The 24,415-nt window shown below is 44.1% G+C and overlaps 1 protein-coding gene across 12 annotated transcripts in view; it reads left to right on the top strand.

Moving 5' to 3' along the window:
• The window catches only part of CELF2 (CUGBP Elav-like family member 2), a 797,242-nt gene extending 775,248 nt beyond the window's left edge, over positions 1–21,994 (top strand). For 7 of the 12 annotated variants that reach the window (XM_027593429.2, XM_027593422.2, XM_027593424.2 and 4 more), the window contains 4 exons: positions 4,414–4,533; positions 10,913–11,110; positions 15,566–15,709; positions 18,951–21,994. In XM_027593429.2, the coding sequence (XP_027449230.1) occupies positions 4,414–4,533; positions 10,913–11,110; positions 15,566–15,709; positions 18,951–19,078 (590 nt within the window). In that variant the 3' untranslated portion in view covers positions 19,079–21,994. Of the gene's footprint in view, positions 1–4,413; positions 4,546–10,912; positions 11,111–15,565; positions 15,710–18,950 lie in introns of all 12 variants that reach the window. The other 5 variants (XM_027593420.2, XM_027593425.2, XM_027593421.2 and 2 more) reach the window with 5 other exon arrangements.
• The last annotated feature ends 2,421 nt before the right edge of the window (positions 21,995–24,415 follow it).

Below are 24,415 nucleotides of genomic sequence, written 5' to 3'. Positions count from 1 at the left end.
GAGAGGGGGCAGGGCATCTTATCAGTTTTAGAAAATTCTCAGTCATTAACTCTTCTCATACTGCCTTCTCCCCATTCTCTCTTTTCCTCCTGAATTTCATCTAGCCATGTTAGATCTGCTCTGCAGCATTTCAGCATCTCATGTTTCCTCAATTTCTGTTATGTATAACTCCTCAAATCGGTCTTCCAGCTCCCTAAATTCGCTCTTCTACTGTATCTAATATACTGTTAAACCTATGTACCCAATGAATTTTGTATTTTGATTATTACATTTTTCATTTCTAGGATTTTTTTTAAGATTTTATTTTAGAGAACATGAGCAGGAGGGAGAGAATCTCAACCAGACTCTGCACTAAGCCTGACCTGGGGCTTGACCCGGGTCATGACCCTGAGATCATAACCTGAGCTGAAACCAAGAGTCGGACACTTAACCAACCAAGCCACCCAGGCGCCCCTCTAAGATTTTCATTTAGTTATCAGTGTACTTGGTCATTTTTTATAATCACATGCTTTTTTCACTTCTCAAAGCTTTTTAAATTTCTGCCAACATCTTAAATGCACTTCCTTTCTGTTGTGTGCTAACAAGTCCAATATCTGAAATCTTGGTAGATCGAAATATGGTGTCTAACTCTGTCTCTGTCCTTCTTACTGTCAGCTTAACTATCTCAGACTTTACTTCTAGGAATTCTTTGGGGGTGAAAATAGGTCCTCTCAAGGATGACTTATATTTGATTCTGAAGATGCTAGAAGTACAGGCCTGGGATCACTCTAAGTTCGAGACATGTGAGTTTTTGACCACTCAGATGAAATAAAGTTGGGTTGCAAACTCACATGAGGGCTTGACTATCGTTTAACATTATCAGAGAAACTGCCCTCATCCTACTCTGCACTAAGTTTTGAAACAAGCAGTTTTCCCTCTAGTGTGCAAAGAGGGAGTATTCTTTGTTGATGCTTAGATTGTTTAGCCTTTTGGGGTTCCAGACTCATGTAGGGGTGGTGTCCTGTCAGATGCTATACCTCAGATGAGCCCTAGACTTTCTGGTATTTCTTAGGCACTGGGATGCTTTGGCTAAAGCCAAAATTTATACGTTCACCAAATGCCCTTAAGGAGAAAGCTGCCTTCAATGCACAATGACTTCTCTGGGTTCCCCCTTTTGACTTGTCTTTGATTTCTAAGTGTTCCTTACTAAGTTTCCAGTTACTGACGTGATTAACAGTATTTTAAAAAATACCTTCTTAAGCATTTTAGTTTTTTGTTTTTTTTTTTCCTACTGAGAGTCTCCCTGGCAACCTAGACCACCTGATTACTGGAAACAGAAGTCCCCTAGCTGGACTATTTCCCGTGGACAAATACATTTAAATCTGGCCTCAGTCTAGATATCCCTCACCAGACTGCTGTGCCAGGGAGTAAGGGGTAAAAACTATGCACGTTCTGATTCCAAACCCGTAATAAAAGCCTGAAGAATTTTCACACAGTTTTAGGTGACACCGGGGAAGTACTTCTAGAACAGTAATATGAGCATATCTGTGAACCATTTCTCCGGTGCAACCACCGTAACTGGTGAAAATTATAAAAGTCAACCACTTAAAATCTCTAGACATTGTCCTAAAAACACACACAAACGGAGAGACGTTCTGGCAAATGTTCTGGCAAAGGGATAAAGGTAATGTTGATTTGCGTAAGTTATGTTTAACTGTTAAAATTGTTATAGTGGTATATAAAAGAATAGAAATAATATATGTTCCCTTCAGAGTAGTAGAGGGGAAAATGGAATGTGAAAAGAGTAGTAACAGTCCTAAATGAAGGCAAGAAGAGAAATTATAGGCAGGACATATAGCACAAGTTTTAAGTTTCTACTAAAAGACTGTTAAATTGTTAGGCTATAGTTTTTAAAACCTGTGTATATATTGATTATAAGAGAGAGAGGTAAAATACAAACAGACAGAAAAGCAAAACAATAGCAAAAGAGACACCATTCAAATAACCAAAAAATCTGCTGCCTTATTTTTTAAACGTCATACAAAACAGATTTCAAGGTAAAAGTAGAAATAAGAACATCACCACGAAAAGTTTATTACACCAGAAGATAGAGTAATTTACAAACCTCTATGCAAGTAGCAACATAGCTTCAAGGTGTATTCCAAAAAATGTCCATATTTACCTGGAGAAACTGATATTACCATAGTGGAAGATTTTCACATGCTTCTCTCAGTAACGGACAGCTCAGGCAGACAAAAAAAAAAAAATAAATAGGACTTAAATGTAAATGTTCCTGATTTTAAAATTTTATTAAGAGCATATTAATACTTTTGTGCCAATATAAATCTGATAACTTAAATATACAAGCTCCTAGAAAGCGCTGACTTAATAAAATTGGGTAGAAAAGAAAAAAGTTGAACAATCCTATTTATTAAAGAAACATAATCTGTATTTTAAAATCATCCCATGAAGAAATATCAAGTCCATATCACTTTTACTGGCATATTCTCCCAAACATTTAAGTTACAGGTAATTTCAAACTCAGGTAATTTCTTCCAGAAAATGCAAAAATAAAGGCACTGAGTCACTTTCTGAGGTTAGCAAAAGTTTATTAGCAAAACTAAAGACAGCACAAGAAGAGAAAATAAACGCCCATCTTATCCAGGTACACAGGTGAAGAAATCCTGAAGATATTATCACATAATGAAGCCAAGGAACCATTGTTTTTTGTGAGGTGTAATAATGGTTTTGTGATTTTTAAAGACAACATCCACAATTTTTAGGGTTGCATACTGAAGTATATAGAGGAGAGATGACATAAGGTGTGAATTTATGCCTTAAAATAGAGTAAGTTGCTTCTCAAATATTCTAGAATGTGGATCCGAGTTTACAGGAGTTTGTCATGTTATCGTCTCGTGTGTGTGTATTTGAAAAGTTCCCTAATACAAAAGGACGAAAGACATTGGATTATATATAATTTTATTTGAAAAAAGAGAAAGAAAGCACATACACATTATGAGGTATCGAAAGCGAGTGCCATGTGTGGGTAGAAATGTGACAAGGTGGGGAATTCATTTTTTAGGCATTTGATCTGACCTCATCCAGAAGGGATCCCAAGCGAGGTGCATTTCCAGCAATGCTCGGTATGTGGCTTCTGAAGGCAGTACAAGGATGAGCTCCAGCTGAGCAGGAACATTCCAGAAGGATGGATAAAGTTCCTGGCCATCCTCGATTTCACAGCTAGAAATGGACCAGATGCTTCTTTTTGCACTGGCTGGAGTTCAGTTTAGCTTTTACCCTCCGTCACCAGGACAAAGGGAAGTGATGTATGTGGGAAAAGTCAGCAGAGTATAAAGCTATACGACTGTATACAAATGTAAGATACTTGAAATATTATTTACAGAAGCCATTATAAATGTAAAAGGGATAGGGAGTGCAGTTGTTCTGGAGAACAGTCTGGCAGTTCCTCAAAAAGTTAAGCATAAATTTATCATATGACCCCACAATCCCACTCCTGGGTGGGTGGGTGTGGGTGTGTGTGTGTGTGTGGGTGTGTATCTATATATACACGTATACCCTCAAGAGAAATGAAAACATACGGCTACAGGAAAGCTGTATACAGATGTTCAGAGCATCATTATTCATACTAGCCCAAAAGTCAGCACGATCAAAATGTCCCCAACTGATGGATGGATAAACAGAATACAGTGTTTCCGTACAACGGAGTATTTATTACTCGGCAGTTAGAAAGGGACGAAGTACTTACTCGTGCCACGCGGATGGACCTTGAGAACACTTTGCTAAGTGAAGGAAAGCAGTCACAAAAGATCACAATTTGTATGATTCCAGTTATATGAAATATCGGGCGCAGCAAACCCATAGAGACCAGGAGTAGAGGGGTGGGTGCCAGTGTGGGGGGGGGTTGTGGAGAGGGGAGAACGGGGAATGCATGCTAATGGGTATGGGTTTGTCTGGGGTAAGAATATTCTGTTAGATGGTGGTGCTGGCTGTATAACTCTGCGGATAGACTAAAACCCACTGAATTGTACACTTGAAAGCGATAAATTTTACGGTATGTGAATGACATCCCAATAAACCTGTTACCTAAAGGCAGGGTGGGCCCTGAAGTCTTCAGTCAAATTCAGGAAGATGGAGGATTTCTTTTTTTCAAAATTTTGTTGAGAAAAGAAAACGCTGAGTCTGAAGCAGAAACAGAGAAAGCCAAGAACTGCCACTTACCACCGCCCCCGGGGTGCCGGTCCCTGGCGAACCTGGATAAGGCCCCGGCCTGGAGGGAGGCGGCTCCGGGGCCCTGGTGCCTGAGCGGCGCCCCGCTCTGTACACTGTGGGAAGACGAGTACGTTCCGGGGCCGGTTGGCTTTCACTCACCTGGTGCTTTCTCTCCCCATCTCCCTGTCGTGTTTTGTGTTTCAGTGGCTGCTTCAACCCCCAACTCCACTGCTGGTGCAGCCATGAATTCTTTGACCTCCCTTGGGACGCTGCAAGGACTGGCAGGAGCCACTGTTGGGCTGAATAATATTAACGCACTAGCAGGTACCCTAAACAGTGAGTATTTGCTGCTCTGGTGGACAGCCTCCCCCCAAATTCTCCCCCAGTAACGACCTGCAAAGGAGAGGGAGCAGGGAGAACTACAGCTTGGGATGGAGGAGCACATGCCGTGCTAGGCAAATGCTGTCTACGCTCACTTTGCCTCCAAGACCACCCAACCCCACCACTCCCGGTCTCTTCTAATACGCAGAATGTGCATCCGTCCCCAGGTTCCTGTGGCACACGGACAGCTGCAGGTTTCACGCGGGGGTCGTGTGGGTTTGGTTGGGGTCTCTTCTTCTGAGAGGCAGTGTGTTTTAATCGAAAAATAGGACTAGAAGTCAGGACGTATGGGTCCAGTTCCCAACCTGCAAAAAATCCTGAGCAAATGCTGGCCCTCCCACCCCAGGCTACAGATCCCATTTGAAAATGGAAAGTTCTGGATCAGATGATCTTCCGGGTGTCCTCTTGCTCTAAAGATTCATGACATATATAGAGAAGGAAAAACAAGGCCTTGGAAAGAAGGAAACAGAGGGGAGTGCAGAGCCCCACCGGCCGTGGCACGGGGTCTGCAAGCGCCCACAGACAGGACTCCCCCCCCGCCCCCCACAGCATCTTCCTCTCTGAAGAGGTGCGTGTTACCTTGGCAGGCTGAGGCAGAGTCGCGCAGCCGGCTTGCAGGATCCTCTCAGCCTGAAACCTAGGGACGCACTGAGGAACTCCAGATTCTGTCCTACACAGCTTGCCCATTTCTGCCATTTCGGATCTTTGGCGGGGCGGGGGGGGGGGAGGGGGAATGTTGGGGGGATGGAGATAGTCCCCAGACAGAGAATAAGTCCTGTTTTAGCCTTGTGCTTGGCATTGGCCTCTACACTGGGGGAAAGTGATCCTCTGCCCACAGAAGGGGGACACCTCATTTGCCTTTCCCTCAGTTCAGTCCCGAGTCGAGAGTAGCCCGACCCAGGAGAGCCCGAAGGGACTCTGCTTTGGGGGCCCAGTGACCTACCATGCAGCCCGGGCAACCCAACGCCTGCCCACTTTCAGCTTCCAGAAAGGGGTCCTTGGCAAGTTGGTTTCAGCCGTGATCCAAGAAGTGAACAGTCTTTAAGGGGTGATGAGATGATACAATTTTTTTAAAGCAAAAAAAATCCCAGTAGTTCTATACTTGAAAGAAAATCTCAAAAAGAAGGCCTTGTAGTTTGATAAAAAGGAATCTAGAACTTACCAAATTTTCAAGATTTATTAGACACTTTTATTCAGATGCTCTGGGAAAAACAAAAATCGGGACTGAGTTCTACCGTAGGCCAAAAAGAGAGGAGACAGATTATTCCCTCCCGATGGGACAGTCTTGATTAGCAAACGGTACACGCAGCGGTAACCATGTGACAACGGAATGTTTTATTCCAGTCAAACTGCCTCCAGCTCCCCACTTCCCACCGGCCCGGGAGGAGCCCTCATTGCCTTGACTCCTGTTTCCGACCTTGTTCTGCAGACGCTCCGCCCCACTCCTCCCCCTCGGCCGCAGACTCGTGTGTCTGCGCACATCCCTTCATGCTGCTTCTCTTACCCCAGGACCTAGTTCCCCTAAAACAAGGACTTTGATTTGATCGCCTGCCTGTCCTGTCCTTGGTCTGCAAAGTAACAGGCCAGTGGGAATGGCTGTCCTCCTCAGCACGTGCTCATGACTGTGTGCGGTCCTCCGTCTGTGTGGTCCTGTCTCCATCCCAGTCCCCGGTGCTCTGCTGGTGTCTTCCCGTCGGTGCCGGGAGGGACTAGAGAGGGGCTCTGTCCAAAGGCCAAGAAACTAGGACCAGGCCTCGTGTGGGCTCTGTGTCACACACATTTTGCTTCTGGCAAGGACAACAGGCTTGAATTGTTTGGTTTTCTAAACTTTTTGCAATTGTTGCACATTTTTGCAACTCTCCACAAGTATGGAGGGTTGACGGGGAATTGAGAAGGTATTTCGTTTCAAACAGCCCCTACCAGACGGTGTGAACCAGGAAAATGTTTAATTGCTCATTGACAAAAATCACAAACAAAACTACATTCCTTCTGATTTGGTAAATGTTACTAGCCCAGAGCTATTTAGGAATCCCAGCACTGGCTTGGAGCTGGTATTGGTTCCTTTTCTCAAATACTGAGAGGAAACCAAAGTACATAGAGTGTTCTCTTCCAGACCACCCTGCCTGAATGTGAGCATGCTGCCTACCCTACTAAATAAGTCTCAAAGAAGGTACTCAAGAGACGTTACCGGAATAGAGGCAGCTTCTAAAATAGTTAGCCACAGCTTCCATATCACTGCTGTTTCCTACCTTACTCCATCCCAGGAACAATGACTTGCTACTGAAAGAATTCTCCGGTTGTCCAAATAGAGCCATCTCTTTCCCATGGACAAAGGAGCCAGGAAGAATGTAGGTAGATGGAATCCAGTTAATTCCCAATTAACTCATCTTTGTAAAAATGTTACCCTCTTCACTGCCACAGGGCCCCTCGCCTCCCGAAATAAAGTTTTGGTTAGAAGACAAGTAGCTGAATTAAACTGCTCAAATTTGATAGCCCTTTTCTTCCCTTATACATTCATGAGTGGAGGGGCTTAAAAAAAGTAGAGTTAGAAGCCTAAAGCTAAAAGCAAAAGTTGCCAAGATCAGAGGTAAGGAATGTGGGTGGTGATTCATTAACAGCGCTTTCAGTTTTGGATTATTTGAGTGTTCTCAAGACATGTTTTGTACATAAGATGTGTTTTGTACATCTGAACTAAAACAAAGTATTTTTGCAGATATATCCACCCAAGAGTCGGTATCTTTCTGTCGGTGTTTTAATGTAGGTCAAGTGACATACTTTTTTCTCCTTGTTCAGATCACGTCGTTCTTCCAAATGGCTTACCATATAGTGCTTCAAACTAGGATTTGTCAGAAAATAACCAAGCACAAGTGCCTGGTGAATAATGTTTATGGAGATACAGTTGACCCTTGAACAACATAGATTTGAACTGTGCAGGCTCACTGATACGCGTATCTTTTTCAGTTAATACAGTAGAGTACTACAAATGTATTTTCCTTATGATTCAGTAGTCAGGATAGGTACTGACTATTCACAGGCCATGTGCAGGGATCCTCCCTTATTGAGATTGGCCACATCTGTCATTTTGTCCCTTGTCCAAACAGCATGCATGGGAATTTAGATTTAATGGGATGAAATGACTGATCCATTTGGCTTTTTTTAAAGAAAATCCCCATTCTTTTAAGGTGAGACATTTATTCAACTTAACTTTCTTCAAACCTCTGTAAACACTGTCCATAGTTTGTGCATGTAATCAGATACCAGCAGCTGAACTGACAAGTGTTATCTTTGATATAATAATTATTTAATATAAATCTTCCTTTGACGGTCTTTCAAATTCCACCAGGTAATCAATTACCTATTCTACCTTGGCTTTGGCAAACACATACCCCAGGACCTCCAGGATAGTTTGGTCTTCAATATTCTCAATGCACTTGCCAGAACTTGTACACTTATTTTTGCTCAAAAGGATGGTTATACCACGGAGGAGGAAAGGCCCGGGCTCAAGAGCCCTTACCATGCCCTCTTTGGCATCAGCACCTGTTGGTGCCCCCAATACCATTTCTGTCCTCGCCTCAGGCAGGTCAAGCCAGCCACAACTACCTCCCGCACGGGTGGCATCACTTGAAGCAAGCAGAGCCCTTCAGAAAGCAGATTTGCCCTGAGATGTAGTCCAAAACCCTGGCCAAGGACCGTGAAGTGTAGGCAGGAACAGAGTGACGATGTGCTGGAATGTCACTTGGTAGGGCTGCAGGCCTCACGATGACTCTAGTCCTAAAACCCATCCCGTCTTTCAGGAGCACTGAAGTTCATTCTGCTTCTGTGTTTCAAGAGGGAAAAAAAAAATTGGCGAAAAGGTGGAAAGAGAAGAAAAGTCACCTGACCTGGATGATTTAAAAAAAAAAAAAGGGGGGGGGAGACATGTACCAGAGAGGAAGGGAGTCCAGGGCCACAGTGAGCCTGCAGTGAAACACCCCCCTGGGTCTGGCCTCTGGGGAAGCTACGACGTGCAGGGAGGCACACCGGCTGCAAACCGCCAGGCCCTTAGCCGACAAGGTGCCAGAGACGCAGGGCTCTACCGTTCCGGTGACAGCAGCAGAGCTCCGAGCAGCCCCGTACGCTGCGATGCACACCTAGACTCTCCCACCTTGGGCAGAAGCAGAGTGGCAAGTCACCAACTCACTCTCCTGCGAGAATTCCTGCCCACCCAGGGGTCTGCCTTTCTAGAGGGCTGAGCCCCACGGCGTGATCGTCTGTGTCCCTAGCACCTATTCACAGCCTGACGGAAATGAAACAGACAGCACTGAACTGTGCCCAGCTCCCCCGGAGTCATTTTACACCCTCGTCACCTTTCTAGAAAAGAACCATTGCTGTTTCTTTGCATTCACACAAATATTGGGAGGTGAGGATAAAATAAGACCAAAAGGAGAAAAGCGAAGTTACTCCCCCAGCCTTCAGCAGCCCTACGAATACCAGGGATGGAGGACGAGAGAGGCCTGAGTGGGTTAAATGGGATTAGCTGATGTCTGAGGGACTGTTGCATTAGGAGGACACACTAGTTCCAAGCTCTTTAACAGCATTTATTTGACCAAAAAAAAAAAAAAAAAAAAATGACAGCATAGAATGCTTCTCAGTAAGAAACTGAAAGCAGAGTCCACAGGACCTCTGCTGGCCGGCACCTTTTTAGCTTCGTTTGTATTTGTTGCTAGATCCACCCGCAAGGATGTCCTTTTTCAGGAGGCTTATCGTTCCATTCTTCTGTCCTTCAGAGGCTCCTCACCCTCACCCCCACCCCCACCCCCAGTGCGGTGTCTGTACTGAGGAGACTGTACTTGGTGACTTCACCAGGGCCCACTTCTGTCCCCTCAAGCCCCCCCCGGAAGAATACCAGACTTGAGGCACTATGCATTTCTCTGCTGTTAAGCCATGGTCTAATTCATATCTTGTGTGTAGTCCTTTTCACCTAAGAGATGAAGTTGTCAGAGTAACCGAGGCATGCTGAGAGTACGTAGAACATTCCCACCTGCTCCATCTTCTGTGGATGGCACGCAAGAAACTGGTGGTGTTGACGTGATTCTGATATTGGATTCCTCTGTATCATTTCTAAGCATCTTTATCTGGTCCTCTGTCCTCATTAGACTTCTTGCCAATTTGTTTTCAGTTAGTCATCTTTGCTATTTTAATAGCCCTAATCAACAGCCCTAATCCATTCAAGAGTTTCATTAATGTTTTCAGTGAGTTCTTCCCAGAAACGGATCTCTTTTTTAAAATGTTTTAATCATAAAGGCAACTAAAGGCTATTATGATATCACCTCTTCCATTTCCTGTGTTCATACGAAAGTCAGCACTCTATAAAGTGTTGCTTGTTTTGACTCAGGACTCAGGGAAAATGTGGCACAGTCAGCCACCATAATCGAGCGAAAGAGCAGTCAGGATACAAGAAAAAACTCAAAGTGCGCTGGCCGGCATCCAGTTCCCATCCGTGAATAGCCAAGATCCAGCTCACAGACATGGGTGTCACTTCAGTTAACCGGAAAACACGACATGGAGCGCTTTCAGGGGTGCACGCTCCCGTGACCCGGATTCATATTTGCCTGTGTGTCTGTCTGCTACTCAAGTTGGCCCCATTCTATTTGGAGCCTTTCCCACTGAGTAAGCAGCCTCAGTTCTCTACAGTTAGATTAAGGGTCCCCATTTTTTCCTATGCTTTCATTCTTAATCAGCTAGGCGAGTCTTTCTAAGGGCCCACTCCCCGACGACATCCCTGAGCTGTTTCAGGGGGCCGCACACAGGTTCCCTGGGGACAGAGCTGGCCTCCGGGACCATCTCATCAGCCTGCTGACAGAGACAAGTTTTATCCCTTTTTCCGCAAACCCTTGAGCCATCCCATGGCTCCTCAGAGCGCCCGGGAAATGGACTTAAGTGCATAGCTGTTACGAGCCCCCGTCACTCACGTTTTCTTACATGCTTCTGGGCTCTACGAAGGAAAAGGCTCTCATTTCAAAACGATACCAGTACTTGCCAGTAGCACCGTGCATGGAATTACGATGTCCTGTCTCACTGTCGTGCCTCCGTGAAGTCTGCTCACTGGCCTTAGGGAGTGACGGCATCATTGCTCAGGGGGTTTCGTGGGTTTTGTTGTGTGTTCCCCATCGTGACAACGTGTTACGTCATAGTTTCGTGTTCACTTCCGTGCCGGTTTCATCGGTGTGCTAGCTGCATGCACTTGCTGTTGTTACTTGTGTCAAATGATTCTCTAACTTCCTTTGGAAAGCACTAATGAAAAGTGCTATTTCTCTTCTCTATTGTTGGGTTTTTTGTAAAGTTGCTCAAATGCTCTCAGGTATGGCGGCTCTGAATGGAGGACTTGGCGCCACGGGCTTGACGAATGGCACGGCGGGCACCATGGACGCCCTCACGCAGGCCTACTCAGGGATTCAGCAGTACGCGGCCGCGGCACTGCCCACTCTGTACAGCCAGAGCTTGCTGCAACAGCAGAGCGCCGCGGGCAGCCAGAAGGAAGGTAGGTGCTCGCCCAGGGCCCGGGCGGCCTCCGAGAAACTCGACGGAGCCAGTGTCCTAGGAGAGAGCCATTATTTTATTTCTGCCCCTCACGGGATGGGGTTTGTTTTTTCTCTCTTAAGAAACCTAACGGGACTAAGCCATTGGTTTGAATCTTCTCTCCTGTCCTCCGCAGACTTGTACTTCTTTTATCTTGCAATTTTTCCATCAGTCTTTTAATTTACCTCCTCAGACGTATTTCTCACCCACTGCGTGCTTCTGCGCAGTTACCTGAGGGCAGTAGTTGCTGCCCTCAGAAACCGGGCAGGAACCCGCTCTCCCAAGTCAGCAGGGACCGTCTACTACACATTAACTGCTCCCTAGTGGAAGGGGTCAGTCGATGGTCTTCCCAGGCATGTCCCCACGCCCTGTGGCTGGTTAGCTGGCCTCTTCTCTTCATAGGCGAAGGTTTCCAGGGTAAGGATAAAACGCATCATCAGGATCGGCTGGGTCTGTGTTGAATCGGGGGTCTTCTCAGGAAGTAAGGACGTGATTGATGGTCTTGCTTCTCTGCCAATGAGGCAAAGTGAGTCTCAGGAAGTGAATGCTAAGAATAAATTCAAGCTAATTCTAAAACAGTTAATGAACCAGTCCAAAGAGGGAGAGCTTGTCTTTTCCTTTCTTCCTTTTGGTCTCTTCTCCTTAGTAGAAATTGCTTTCAAGGGAACTCTGCACCATGATGGTATTTATTCTCTTTCACACCTGTCGGAGTATGGCGGAAGGGGCTAGAATAAGGAAGTATTGCTGAGGCAGTTTTTACAAATTTCTTTCCCTTCTCCTTTATCTTCACCCTACGTTTCCAGACTGTTCTTGTCTGCGTATTTTAAATATGGTGTTCTATAAGAATAGAATGTTTTAACTTTGTAAAGTTGTGAACTTTAAAAGGGACACAGCTTTAAAGATACTCTTGTAGAACAAAGGTTTGTTTCCATTTATAAATCGTTAAAAATGAGATATATGAAAATCTAAATTCTTCATTATTTCAACTTTCTCTTTATTCTTAGCTGTGACCGTTAGTGTAGATTTTTAAAAACCTGCACCACCGTTCAGGCAACTGTATTTCCCGAGGCATGTGGAGACCCTACGTCATAAATACCCTGCCTTCCCAAAGAAGGGCCTGCCCTGAGGTCCCTTGTCTGGGGTCAGACTACCACGGTGACTGTGGTAGGAGGGGTCTGTGAGATAATGATGTTCTTAGGCGAAAACATAAAAGCCGGTTCCCCACAGGATTCTTAAAGAATCTTGGCCACTGCTCCGTTGCCCAGCAGAGCCTTAGAGCAAGCAACGTGACGTATGTCACCGAGAAACACCAGTCACCAGTGGACTCGCCATGTACTGGTGCAAGGATAGAATGTGGGCCCTGAAACAACTGTCCTCTGCTGCTTTACCGCAGCTCACTGCCCCGCATTTCCAAGCCTTGCCTTTTTGGGGTTGCCTGTGCAGTAGCTAACCCTCTGGGATTAATGTCAATAATGGCTGCCAACCTGGGATCATTGACATTTAGGTATTGGGGCTACCGGTAGCATGGTTTAGTTTTGATTTTTTTGGTGGTGGTGGTGGTGGTGTTTTTTGCTTTGTTTAGCGTTTTTAATCATCTCCCACCTTCTCATACCTCTTTTCTGATCACCTTCTTTTCACCCAGTTGATGTGTGCTCAAGAAATTTAAACCATCTTAATATTAGTTTGACTGCAACATAATTTTCAAAACAGGTTATACTTGGAAGGAAGAAAGAAAAACCCAATGAATTCCACAACTAAACAGATTTTTAGATTTTCTGCTCCATGGTTTTGTCCTTTAGTTAAGAGAGTTGAAAGTCAAGTTGATGCATTTAGTCATGTGCCCTAGTATATATTTTCCCACAGGAAAATGAGCCAGGCTGGCTTTGCTGCTGCTGTTGTTTTAAAGTGGCTTTGATATATTCCCCAGCTAAATCTTCTGAAGGGTTATGGCATCCCTATCGACCTCAATCCAGGAAAGTTTACCATCTTTCCTATCACTCCTGAATACTCTCTGACCTCTGTCATACCTACCCATGTTCCTTGATTTGCAGAAGGCAGTCACGCACACACAAGTAGGTAGAGCCTCAGGAAGGCCACAAAGCAGCTGGTGGGTGCCGGCCATCGGCCACAGACACCCCCAATGCTCTGTGCTAGACCAAGTGCCCTATCTGAGAAATACAAAATGTGAGCACCCAGCCAGCTGGGACCAACACTCTAACAGAGAACTCCAGCAAGTTACAATGCCGTGTACTGGGAGAGATCCGAGGAATGCATCATCTGTCAGCAGGTTCTTACTTAAAAGCAACAGTGAGGTGGAGACATAGGTGGAACCCTCAAAGACGTGTTTTTGTGTCTCTACCCTTGGTATCTATGGCAACAGCCGCCTTCTTTGCACGGAAGAGAGGTTTTCCCCATCGAGTCACCTTTTTCTTATTTTAGTGTTCACAATTCTGGCAGTTTGCAAAATCAAACTATTTCTGGGTGATGAAAACTGGTGGGGTCCACACTAGGAGATGCTGGTGGCACTTTCACCTGAGAAAATGGTGAATAAAGAACAGAGCCTTCTTAGAGTGACCTTTTTCATATTTTCTTGGTCCCCCCATGTGGCACAGATACAGTCGGAATGCGCAGTGTTCTAGAATGCCAGGACTGTCCAGGCGTAGCCAGTACTCTGACAGAGTGCATTAAATTGCATTTTCTCCCCGGGCCTCAGGAGCTGAGAGTGGGTCCCATAAATCCTCATTTGTACATGCGGACCTTTTATTGAGAAGGACCACGAAACCTGGGTGGTGCCAGATTTGCCCGGTACACACACTGCCGAAGCCGTGCCTGGCCTGGTGGCACTCCAAACATCCCTTTCCAGTGTTTGGGTTTTCCACCTATTCATATTAGTGTTGATTTTTTTAAGAATTTTTTTAAACCAGGAAACATTTGGGGACCTAAGACCTGCAACTGTGTCCCTTGAATTACAGACTGCCTCCTTGGCACTGGAATGTGGATATGTCCGGGGGAATTGTGAGCGACACAGAAAGTTAAAGTGGTCATGTTGAACTTAAATGCTTCATCTCTGTGGCTTCAGAAACTTGCTTCCAGAAGACATCCTTGGGAAAAGTCCCACACATTAGTACACTTTTTTTGTGGGAAGAAACTTGGTTTGACTCTTCTTTACAAAGATGTTTCTTCTATTTTTACAAAGTTATTCTTACTCCGGTTTTACTTCTCTTAGACCCAAATACTACCCACCACCACACCCCCCTGCAGGGACCCGTTGCAGCCACCCCCTGGGGCATCCCAGTGGGGCAGGCAGCTCTGGTTCCTTCCCCGGATGCCACTGAAGGTTCCAGGAGTCAGCTGCCAAGGTTACTTCATCTGTTTTGTGAGCACCCTTCCCCTCCAGACACCACGCCCCGAACTTAGAACATCCTAGAGACATCCAGCCCTGGGGGGGGCCCCCTCCAGGCGCGGGGGGGGGGGGGGGCGGGGGGGATCTGTAACAACCCCAGGCGGCTTTGGACCTGGAAAGCCTCCTTGCCTGTTCTAGGTTAGATGATTACCTCCCATCAGGTCAGATTCCCTCCTTTTCACCTCCGGATGGCTCTCGGGCAGGTGGCTAGAGAGGTGGGGAATGACAGGGGAAGACAAGAGGAGAACTTACCTCTCTAACCAGTGTAGCTGAGAGGACCTTCCATACTCTGCCCTTGCTTCCTGTTTCTCTGGAAAGTGATGGCTCTGAGCTTGGTCTCTGCCTAGCTTCTGCACCTTGTGCGTTCATTTCCAAGGCTAATCCCCAGTGGTATAATTCCTATCACAGCTGTGAAACTCTAGCTACCTATTTTTCCCTGCCTTGACTCACTGCCAGTCATTTCTAATAAAAATGATTATTAGACTCTGTTAAGAGATTTGGCAAATCAAAACTGGATGGATAATTAGGTAAATGATTGAGAAATCCAAGCAACATTACTGCTATATCCATTATTCTAAATTGCTGCAATTTGCTTAGAACACACAGGATTCTCTCAACTCCAAGAGATCGTACATACATACAACAAAACACAGCCACCCAGGAAAAACCCACTCCTGCATTCTCCCCCCCACCTCTACCCCATGGGGACCACCTTCACCCCCATGAAGAGGAGACTGAAAATATGTACACTAAGCAAATGCGAGCCACAGAAGATGATCAGTGAAAAGACAGCTATTGCTGACCAGTGTCTTTGGAAATCAGGACCATCTGAAGGATGATTCCCGTCTTGAAAGACATACCAGCACTTGACATTTATCCATCTATCTCATTCCCTTCTAGCATGAGAGAGAAAGGCAAATGCTTAGGCTATCTGTTGTTAAAGCAGTCCTAAGAAGAGGCCTTGGGAACTAAGAAGCGAAGAATACCTTACTCTGATTTTTTTTTCCTCTTTAGGTCCAGAGGGTGCAAACCTCTTTATTTACCACCTTCCACAGGAGTTTGGAGACCAGGACATTCTGCAGATGTTCATGCCTTTTGGAAATGTTATCTCTGCTAAAGTCTTCATTGACAAACAGACCAATCTGAGCAAGTGCTTTGGTATGCAAAAGAAACCAAGCCAGAATATTAACAGTACATTCCCAAGTGTGAGGAGTCACGGGAAGGAAAATGTAAATGGCAAATATTTGAGAAGTCCAGATAGGGCCTTCCCTGGGTGGTGCTATTTCCTGGTGTTCTGGATCCATGTAAGCAGATCGGGCAAAGTCATTTAGTCAAAAGCAGAGGAAGGGGCTATAGAAAAAGGAAGGATCTGGGAAATGAAACTAAATGCCCACGCCTTAGATGATGTTGTGTACTGTGCTACTCAGGGTCTTACTACACGCAGCTAGTCATCTTTCACTAGTTTCTTCAAGCCCCACCGCTGGAACCACGAACTTGAGCAGAGGGAAATACAGTTAATGGACTACAGCGTGGTTTAGGCGATCCTGATACAGAGCAGTACTGCAGACACTGCCACGAATTCCGTAGCCTTCTAGGTGCGGGAGGCTTCGGGCACTTGTGGATCTGGGTAGCAAGTAGTATGGGGAGGCTTCCTACATTCTCACATACCTTCACAGTAGGGGTGTGGCCACACTGCAGCCCCCCCCCCCCCCCCCCGCCAAGCTCGGGCCGGGGAGTTGATGCCCGTCACGGTCCCAGGAAGTGCTGCATTATGCTGATTCGGGAGCCAGAATTTGGGATGATGGGCTCTACAGGGCCTGCCCGAGTGGATGCAGAGCCCAGGAGATGCAAGCATTCAGAGAACACTGGAAAACCCAGGTCCTCGGTGGCCTGGGCTGTCGTGCCCTCCTTCCTCACGCAGCCCAGACTCTGTGCTCCCTAAGAGAGAGGCACACTCTCCACTGGCCCTAATGTTTTAGAAGCAGAAGCATAGCATTCATTAAATCTATTTCTTGTTTTGCTTTTTGAACCCCTTTGGTCTCCAAAGTAGCTTAGAGGCTAGAATGTTCAGAGTATAGATTACTTGCTTGGCAAGTTCTGGCCCAGTCTGAGATCGAACATTTGCTTTCATCATTCCTCCAATCTAGTAATTCATGGAGGTAGTAGGCAGTCAGAGCACCAAACAAATTGGAATAGATCCGGACCCAGGAAATACAAAGAGAACTATATGGTATGAAGAAAAACATCAAAGGTGGTAGGAGTGGTACTCAAACTTAGTATTTGGCTAACTGGAAATGGGCAACGGGTGTAAAGAGAATGTTTTGGCTTCTAAAACCCCATTATCGTAACGTCTTTCTAATCTCTGTGCCATCACCCAGGAAGGTCTGAAGCCTCTGTTGTTAGGGGAATTAGTATGTCAACCATTGAAAGTCACTGTTTTTACCCAAGTGGACAGGGTGTCAGCCTGAACCGACCCCACTATCGCTGCTGCTGTGACAAGTACATAAACCCCCTTGTGATGGCGCACCAACAAGTGAAATGGAAAGGGAGTGGTTACATGGGGGGGGGGCGCATGTGTGTGTCGGTGGGTGCTTACCACTCAGAGCTTCCCTGCGCGAGGTTATGAGCCAGACTTTTATACTCCTCATCACTAAGCAATGTCCTGGGTTTATTTGGAGATCGGAAAGGGATTGTGCTTCAGGGTCTGATTTTGAGAAAAACAGTTGTTAGTGCCTGAAAAGAGATTATATCAGCCCACATACTCTTCAACCAAGGTGTAATAATGCAGGCTATACCTATGAATGTCGGCAGACAATGGTACTTAGCACTATGCACTGTTTTCAATTTTTATCAAAAGCCGCAGCATCCCAAACCTACATTTCTCAGTGAGCCGGCCTAATTTGGCGGGGGGGGGGGGGGGTCCCAGATTTGCTAGTTTTAGGTAGCCCATTCTCTCATGCTAACCTCTTGGCCAGGTTTCGTTATCCATTTCACCCTTGACCCATTTCCATTCTTTAATCATCTTGCTGCTTCTGGATAACGACCTAGAAGGAAAGGAGAAAATCAGAGCCAAAATCTTGGATTCGAGAGCACATATACTGGGGATTAGATTTAGTAAAAATCTGTACCACCATTTTGCAGTACAGCCTGCCAATGAAAAGCTTTTCTGCATTATACCATATGCTCCTTTTTATCGGCTGAGAACTCTGCTAAAGTTATATTTATGTCCTTTTCTTCCTCCTCCAGTTTGTAAAGGAGTTTTCTCTTTAGCTTTAGATTTTAATAGCAGATAGTTGAAGAAGCTTAGTATAGAACCTTCTGAACAGCTGATGTTGAGAACTGGAATCCACCCAGTATAATAGCTTCCTTTCAACCCCAGAAGTAGGGACAGTACGAGTTCAACACCTTTACGTCGGCATTACCTAAAGAAAGCTTTGCGTGTACCTCTTACCCCCACCGCCAGTGTTAGAGCAAACTATTGTGATCAGAATTCTGTTTCTGGGTCTTTGCAGAGCATCACTGGCCCTTTCTCAACAGCATGCCCTCCCTGCCATTTTGGTGGTGTTAGGACAGACCAAGATACTGGGAAGTCTGTGAGGATGGCTCTTAAGCCCTAAGCTATTCAGACTCTTTATTCTGAGGGGGTATAATGTAGCAATTTCCAGTCTGTCGAATGCAGTGGAGCTTTGAAAACGGAAGTTGAGATGATAAGAAAGGACCGGCATTTCCCTTGGGGGTTCCCTAGGTCCCTCTCAGAAATAACTCCAAAATGTTAAAAATCAAGTACAAATTATCCTAGAGTTAATTCACTGACTGACCCCATCCGACAGTCGAACAGGTGTGGGCTGTGTGGATACAGATGGGGAACTGGAATGAAAGTCGGGGTGTTTGCAGTGTACCGTTTACCAGCCCTTCATTTAAACCGCACCTGGTTGGGACATGTGAGCCTCTGGGGACCCTGCGAGCCCTGGAGTATCTATGCCTCTGCCTCTGTGAGCACCACCACGGGTTCTGTCAGAAGGATTCCAAGGGGCTTGAAACCCAGACAGACTTGACCGAAGTCAGTAAACAGACCAGGAGTCTGAGAGTCTTGAGATTTCGTTTTTCACAGAGGAGAGGGTGGTTGTCATGATACCACATTCCCAGTCCGACCCGCTTTTCTCCCTGTTTCTCAGTGGACGTGCCCAGGGGTGGCCGTAAAACACACCCCGTCCGTCCACGGCCGGCACACCCCGACCCGAGCAGAGCTGCCCGCGGCCGAGCCCACGGCACCTGCCCACGCTCCCCACCACGTACGGTTACACTCTGCAGCCCCGCCCCCACGACGTCCTGCTCGCTCCCGTCTCCCGCGCTGCCTCTCCGTGCTGACTGCCGCCGTCCTTCCCCTTGTGTCTTCCAGGCTTTGTTAGCTACGACAATCCTGTGTCCGCACAAGCTGCTATCCAGGCTATGAATGGCTTTCAGATTGGCATGAAACGCTTGAAGGTCCAGCTGAAGCGCTCCAAAAACGACAGCAAACCTTACTGATCCTAACCCCAGAGGCTCCCTGCTTTTTTAGCTTTCTTAGGGTAAGTCCCACAAGCCAGCCTGTACTCAACAGGAAAGGCAGAGGAGGACCACATTGCCAACTTTTACCAAGAGAGACGGTTTTTTTACTATAAGGCCTCCATGTCCCCTCCCCGCCCCACCCACTTCGCCATAATTAAAAACTTGGGCTACCTTGTTTCTATCGAGTAAAACTCCTCTTCCAGTTGTGCCACTGTATTCTCCTTTGTTTTGCAATTTGAATCTCCTTTTACCTTTTTCGTTTTGTTCTTGTTTTTTGCTTTTTTTTTTTTTAAAGAAAAACACACATAAATAAATGACATCTTGAGAATTTAAAAGGCAAACAAAGGCTAACGTGCAATTCTAACTCTGAGCCCCCTGGTGCCCCAGAGCACTGCCTGGAGAATTCGCCCCTCCTGTCTGCGCCCGTCCCTAGGAGGGCGCCGGCCGATTAGAGGTTAAGGTGGTGGCCCAGCTCGAGAGAGAAGCCAGGAGAAGCACTTAAAACAATACAAACGTCTTTCCACTACATTTGGTTTGTTTTAACAAGTAGGATTTTATTTAGGGTTCAAAGAAACATGACATTTATCGGTCAGATTATTACACTGGTTGTCTATTTTGTTGTTTTATTTTAGTTTTTAGAAAGGATTAATGTAAAAAAAAAGATTTAGAGATCTGTTTCTTAAAGCTACAGGGTTTAAAAATAAAATAAAAATGAGTGAAAATACTTGATGTTTCTTGAAAGATAAATTTAATAATAAATAAATAATACATAAATACATAAATAAAAAAGAAAGCCACAGGCCTGTAAATTTTATTTGTAAAAAAAGCATTTCTATTTTTGTACAAAATTTTTACTGCCTCAGAAATAATGGAAGTTATTTATTGCCTATTGTTAACTTATTGGGTACCTAAAGAGCAGTTCTCTGTGCTAGCTAGATCCTTTTGAAGTAGTCTCTAGAGGAATCGTTCTAGGAATGGGCTTTTTTTCACCGTTGAACCCTAGGCCTGCAGTTCATGCTTTTCCCTCTTGTTGTTTGTATCTGTCTGACGATTTTGTTTGTAGCCTCCATGATCTATCTAGTTTATAGTTCGGTCGTCTGACTCTCCCCCACATGTTACATCCGTTGAAACTGGATCCTCCCCTGCTGTCCCTCGCCAGCCCCCACCCCAAAACTCCTGGAATCCATCCCCTCTCCTCCTCTGGATGGATTCTCTTGGGGTTCCATTGTGCTGTGGATAAAGATTGTAAGAAATGCAAATTACGGGAATGGCTCGTAGACTCCCGGGATGACCTAAGATTTGCATTAGTTTTTCTCCTGCACCCTTAAGAGTGATTTTGTTGCTGCTGCGTAGATTCTGTGTAACTTTTTACTCTCCCTTGTTTTCTCCCTAGACATCTTCATGCCCGTTAGTTCACCGTTTGCCTAGCATGTCCCTGTGGCGTCTCAAAAAAAAAAGTTTCATCGTCCCGTCATTGTTTCTGATGTCTTTCTGACCTCACATCACATTTGGTTCTCCTACTGACCTTTGATCTAGTTTGACCTTTGAAATTTGCATGTGACCTCATCTAGCTATGAATTCTGGGAAGTCAATGTGAAAAACATTGCAGCATTCATGCAAGACTGAAATTTATTAGACAAATTAATTATAGAAAAAAAACCTGTGGCAAAAACGTTTCTTTCTTATTTTTTTTTTTTTTCATAAAACAGACTTGAAAGTATTATACAGGGATTGGCATTCTTCCCGGTCACTGGTAACAATAGCAATATGTGTCCAGGGACACAGAATGTTGGTTTCTAACAGACTACTTCCAAAAACAGTTTGAGAAAAAAAACTGTCTGATTTTAAGTCTCTAGAGGTCTGTAATAGTTTTTACATTTTTCAGGCAGTGTAAAGTTTTTTGATAAGGCCATTTTAGGTGGCTCACTTTCTCATTAAGATATATATATAGAACCACTTTTTGTAGATTAGTATAAGAAAAATATTTACCCTGTTTTGGGGCAAATGCTACCTATTTGTGTCACCTTTTGCTGAACTGACTCACAGTTAGACAATCCATGGTTTAATGCACATGAAATTACCTATATTTTATACTGTTTCAATGTACAGGAGAAAGGTTACTGTAAACTGTTATGTTGGTGCTTCTGTGAATTAAGTTGTGGTTTCAATCATGAGTCTTATGGTCTTAATGTTCTCTGTTGATAAGACAAGGTTAGAATTGGTTTACTTAAAGAATTTCAAAAAAAAAAGTTTGCTTAAAAAAAATTTCATGTGAGGGGGAAAAAAAAAAAAAACCCTATTCCAGAATAAGTTTTGTGTTGGCTTGTAAAGCATTGATGTCATTTTTTTTTATTGTGGACTATTTAGATGTGTTTGTGTTCAGCAAAATGTGATTTTTTTTTTCTTTTAAAGAAAAAAAGTGAAAATATATAGTGCCAAATTCCAAAGGTACTTCCTTCCTAGAGCTTCAGTGTGTTTCTTGTGAGAAGTAATTTGATAACATGGGTATTTTATTATGTGTTTTGTATAAATCCCTAATATTTAAAAAACAAAAAACAAAAAAAAAGAGGTTAAAAAGTTTGTTAACTTGCTATCCTGTGGTCTTGTTGCCTGAAATTGTTATTGTTTGTTATTTCTCTATGATGTTTTTTGTAAGACATTGTATAAGTGCCCATGTCTCACTTTTTTAACCGCTCTGCACATCAATGCTGTGATGGCAACCTCACGATGTATTTCCTTCATAATCTATGGAAACCTCTAAGGTGAGAAAGTTCTGAACTTCTAACCCTTTCTACCCAGAGCTGTCTGGAGCGTTGGTAACTTTTTATACCGTTGTCATTTCTGTTTGTTCCAGGGTGTTTCTAATTTGGACTCCCCCCCCCCCCCCCCCCCCCCCCCGCCTGGCCCATACATCTTTTGAGTTTTGTCTTTTCTACTTTTTTTTACCCACTGGTTGAGATCCAAAAGAAAAAAAAACTCCACAAAGCAAATCTGAAGGGAAAAAATATATCTTCACCCTCTCCGTTTTTTATTTCCTCCCTACACCTTTTTTTTTTTTTTTTAGTTTTGATTGATTGATAATCTCTGGTCATTTTAAAAAAACTAATGTGCTGCTGAAATTCCGTCTCCGGTTTTAATTAGAAACAGTGGATTCGATAAACCTTCTAAGGGGGATGGTAGGTAGATTCAGCACCTACATCATTAACCTTAAATTCTATATGCTTTTGAGATCAGGTGTAGGGGTATGTTCTAGTTCGAGAATATTTTCATATGCCTTCCAGTTAAACGACTTTGTGATGGGGTAGCATTTTGAGGGATTTTTATTCCTTAAATACTCCCAATTAATGATGTTTCTAATCAGCCACTGTGCTGGGCATTCTCTGATCCCAGGAGATACCTCTGATTAAGCAAGGTGCCTGGGGTTAGAAGTTGATAGTCCTTTCTTTCTCTGCCTTTTTGTTAATTTTATTAATTGAAATCATTGAAAGGGGACTGACCATCTAAGTCCAACTCTATTCTTTATCACAGTTACTGACCAAATACCTAGCACCAGATCCTGCTGCCGCTCTATAAAGTGCCATATTACTTTGACTTCGACTTCACGTTGAACAGAACTCTCACTGTCTTGACAAACCCCAGTGTCATCCCTAAGGCCCCAACACAGACTCCTGCCTTCTTGGCCCTGGAAGCTTGTCTTTAAAGGAGTTCAGAAACTGCTGGCTCCCTTTCCTTCCTCCTTCTCCCACTCACCACTCTGTTGAGTTAGTTCCATGTGGACGTGATAGCCCTGGGATGGAAAGGACTAGCCTCTAACGATGCAAAAAAAAAAAAACAAACACAAAAACTAAACACAAAACAAGTTTCCTTCTTATAGCACATGCACTTACAATGAAATGATCTGTATTATCCTCACACGTGTTTACTACTGCTGGGGCCTTCCTTCATCCTTTGAGGGCTATTTTGTACTTCCTGCAGCCATCAGCTTAATGCCAGGAGTCCCCACACATCGCTCTCTCACATACAGCATAGGGTGGTTTGTGGATGCACAGCACACAAGAGAACACCACCATCTGAATTTCAGACTGTCCTTTCACCCACCTGCATCTCCCCAGAGGAGCTTGAATGCCGGTGACAAGAGGCTCAGGCTGGGCACTTCACATTGGGTGTTTCTTATTTCGCAGGCAACCAAAACAGTACATTTCAGGGGGAAAGTCTTTTTTTTTTTTTTTTTTTTTTTGCATGTTTGCATTGCTTAAAAGCTGACCCTCCTCAGAGACAAATTGACTTTTACTCACTTTATCTTTTAATATCAAAGGAAAAAAAAGCTGCAAGGGTGCAAAGGGCCTGTGCCAGAAGGAACAACACACAGGGAAACTGCTTTTTTAAAATCAAGTGTAGAGAATAGTCGTTTTTACACTAAATTAGAGAATTGTGATAAAATGGCAGTCCTCAAAGGTGTAACAAGTTCATCTTTCTTTCACCATAGGGGTTATAGTTCTTTGGCTTGTGCTACTCTGGACTCATTTTACTGTTTGTTTTTATTAAGTGCTAATTAACAAGAAGAAATAAAATTTTAAAAAAACCTGTAGTTTCATTACCTTTTTGAATAATGTCATACAAAAAATGTATTTGTGTTTTTTTGTGCTGTGAGAATTGTTGTTTGTAGATTAATAATATCATTTTGTTTAGAATTACAAAATAGTTTTTAAATATTGTCTGAGAAAAGCCAAAGTTAATGCAACCTAGTGGAAACTGTAAGACCATTTGAGTATTGTTTGTTTTATTGATGCATTTGGATTTTGTTGTTTGATGGAATTTGAGCCAAAAAAAAAAAAAATACGCAGGCTTTCCTATTTCTACAACTGATTGTACTTACGCATTTTGTACCAGTGGAACTTTTTATACTGGAGATTAAAAAAAAAATGGAAATTTTTGTGGCTTACTCTAGTGGGCCCCCTGACAATGACTGATTTCAGGTTTGATTTCTGGTTGATTGATTGATAGAAAGAAAGTTGCTTTTCTTTTGAGAATTAAAAACTTTGGCTTGATTTCTTTTTTCCCTTTGCTTATATCTAGCATTAGAATTTTGTCTTAAAATACAGCGGTAAGTTTCACTTTTTATTCTGTATTGTGCAGTTACACAATAAGGTAATTAGATTTAGAAGTACTCAGTCACTTTAAGTGGATAAATGTATTAGTTACAACTTTAGGGGTTTGCTTTTTTGCTGTTTAGATCAAAGTTTTTTCTGATTCTTCTGTCCTCATTGTGAACATAACCGTGTAGTTGAAACAGTCAAACTTATTTTTGTAACGTAT

The sequence above is a fragment of the Zalophus californianus genome, chromosome 9 (assembly GCF_009762305.2).
Source record: "Zalophus californianus isolate mZalCal1 chromosome 9, mZalCal1.pri.v2, whole genome shotgun sequence".
In the NCBI taxonomy this organism is placed as follows: Eukaryota; Metazoa; Chordata; class Mammalia; order Carnivora; family Otariidae; genus Zalophus; species Zalophus californianus.
This window is presented reverse-complemented; position numbering and strand designations above follow the sequence as displayed.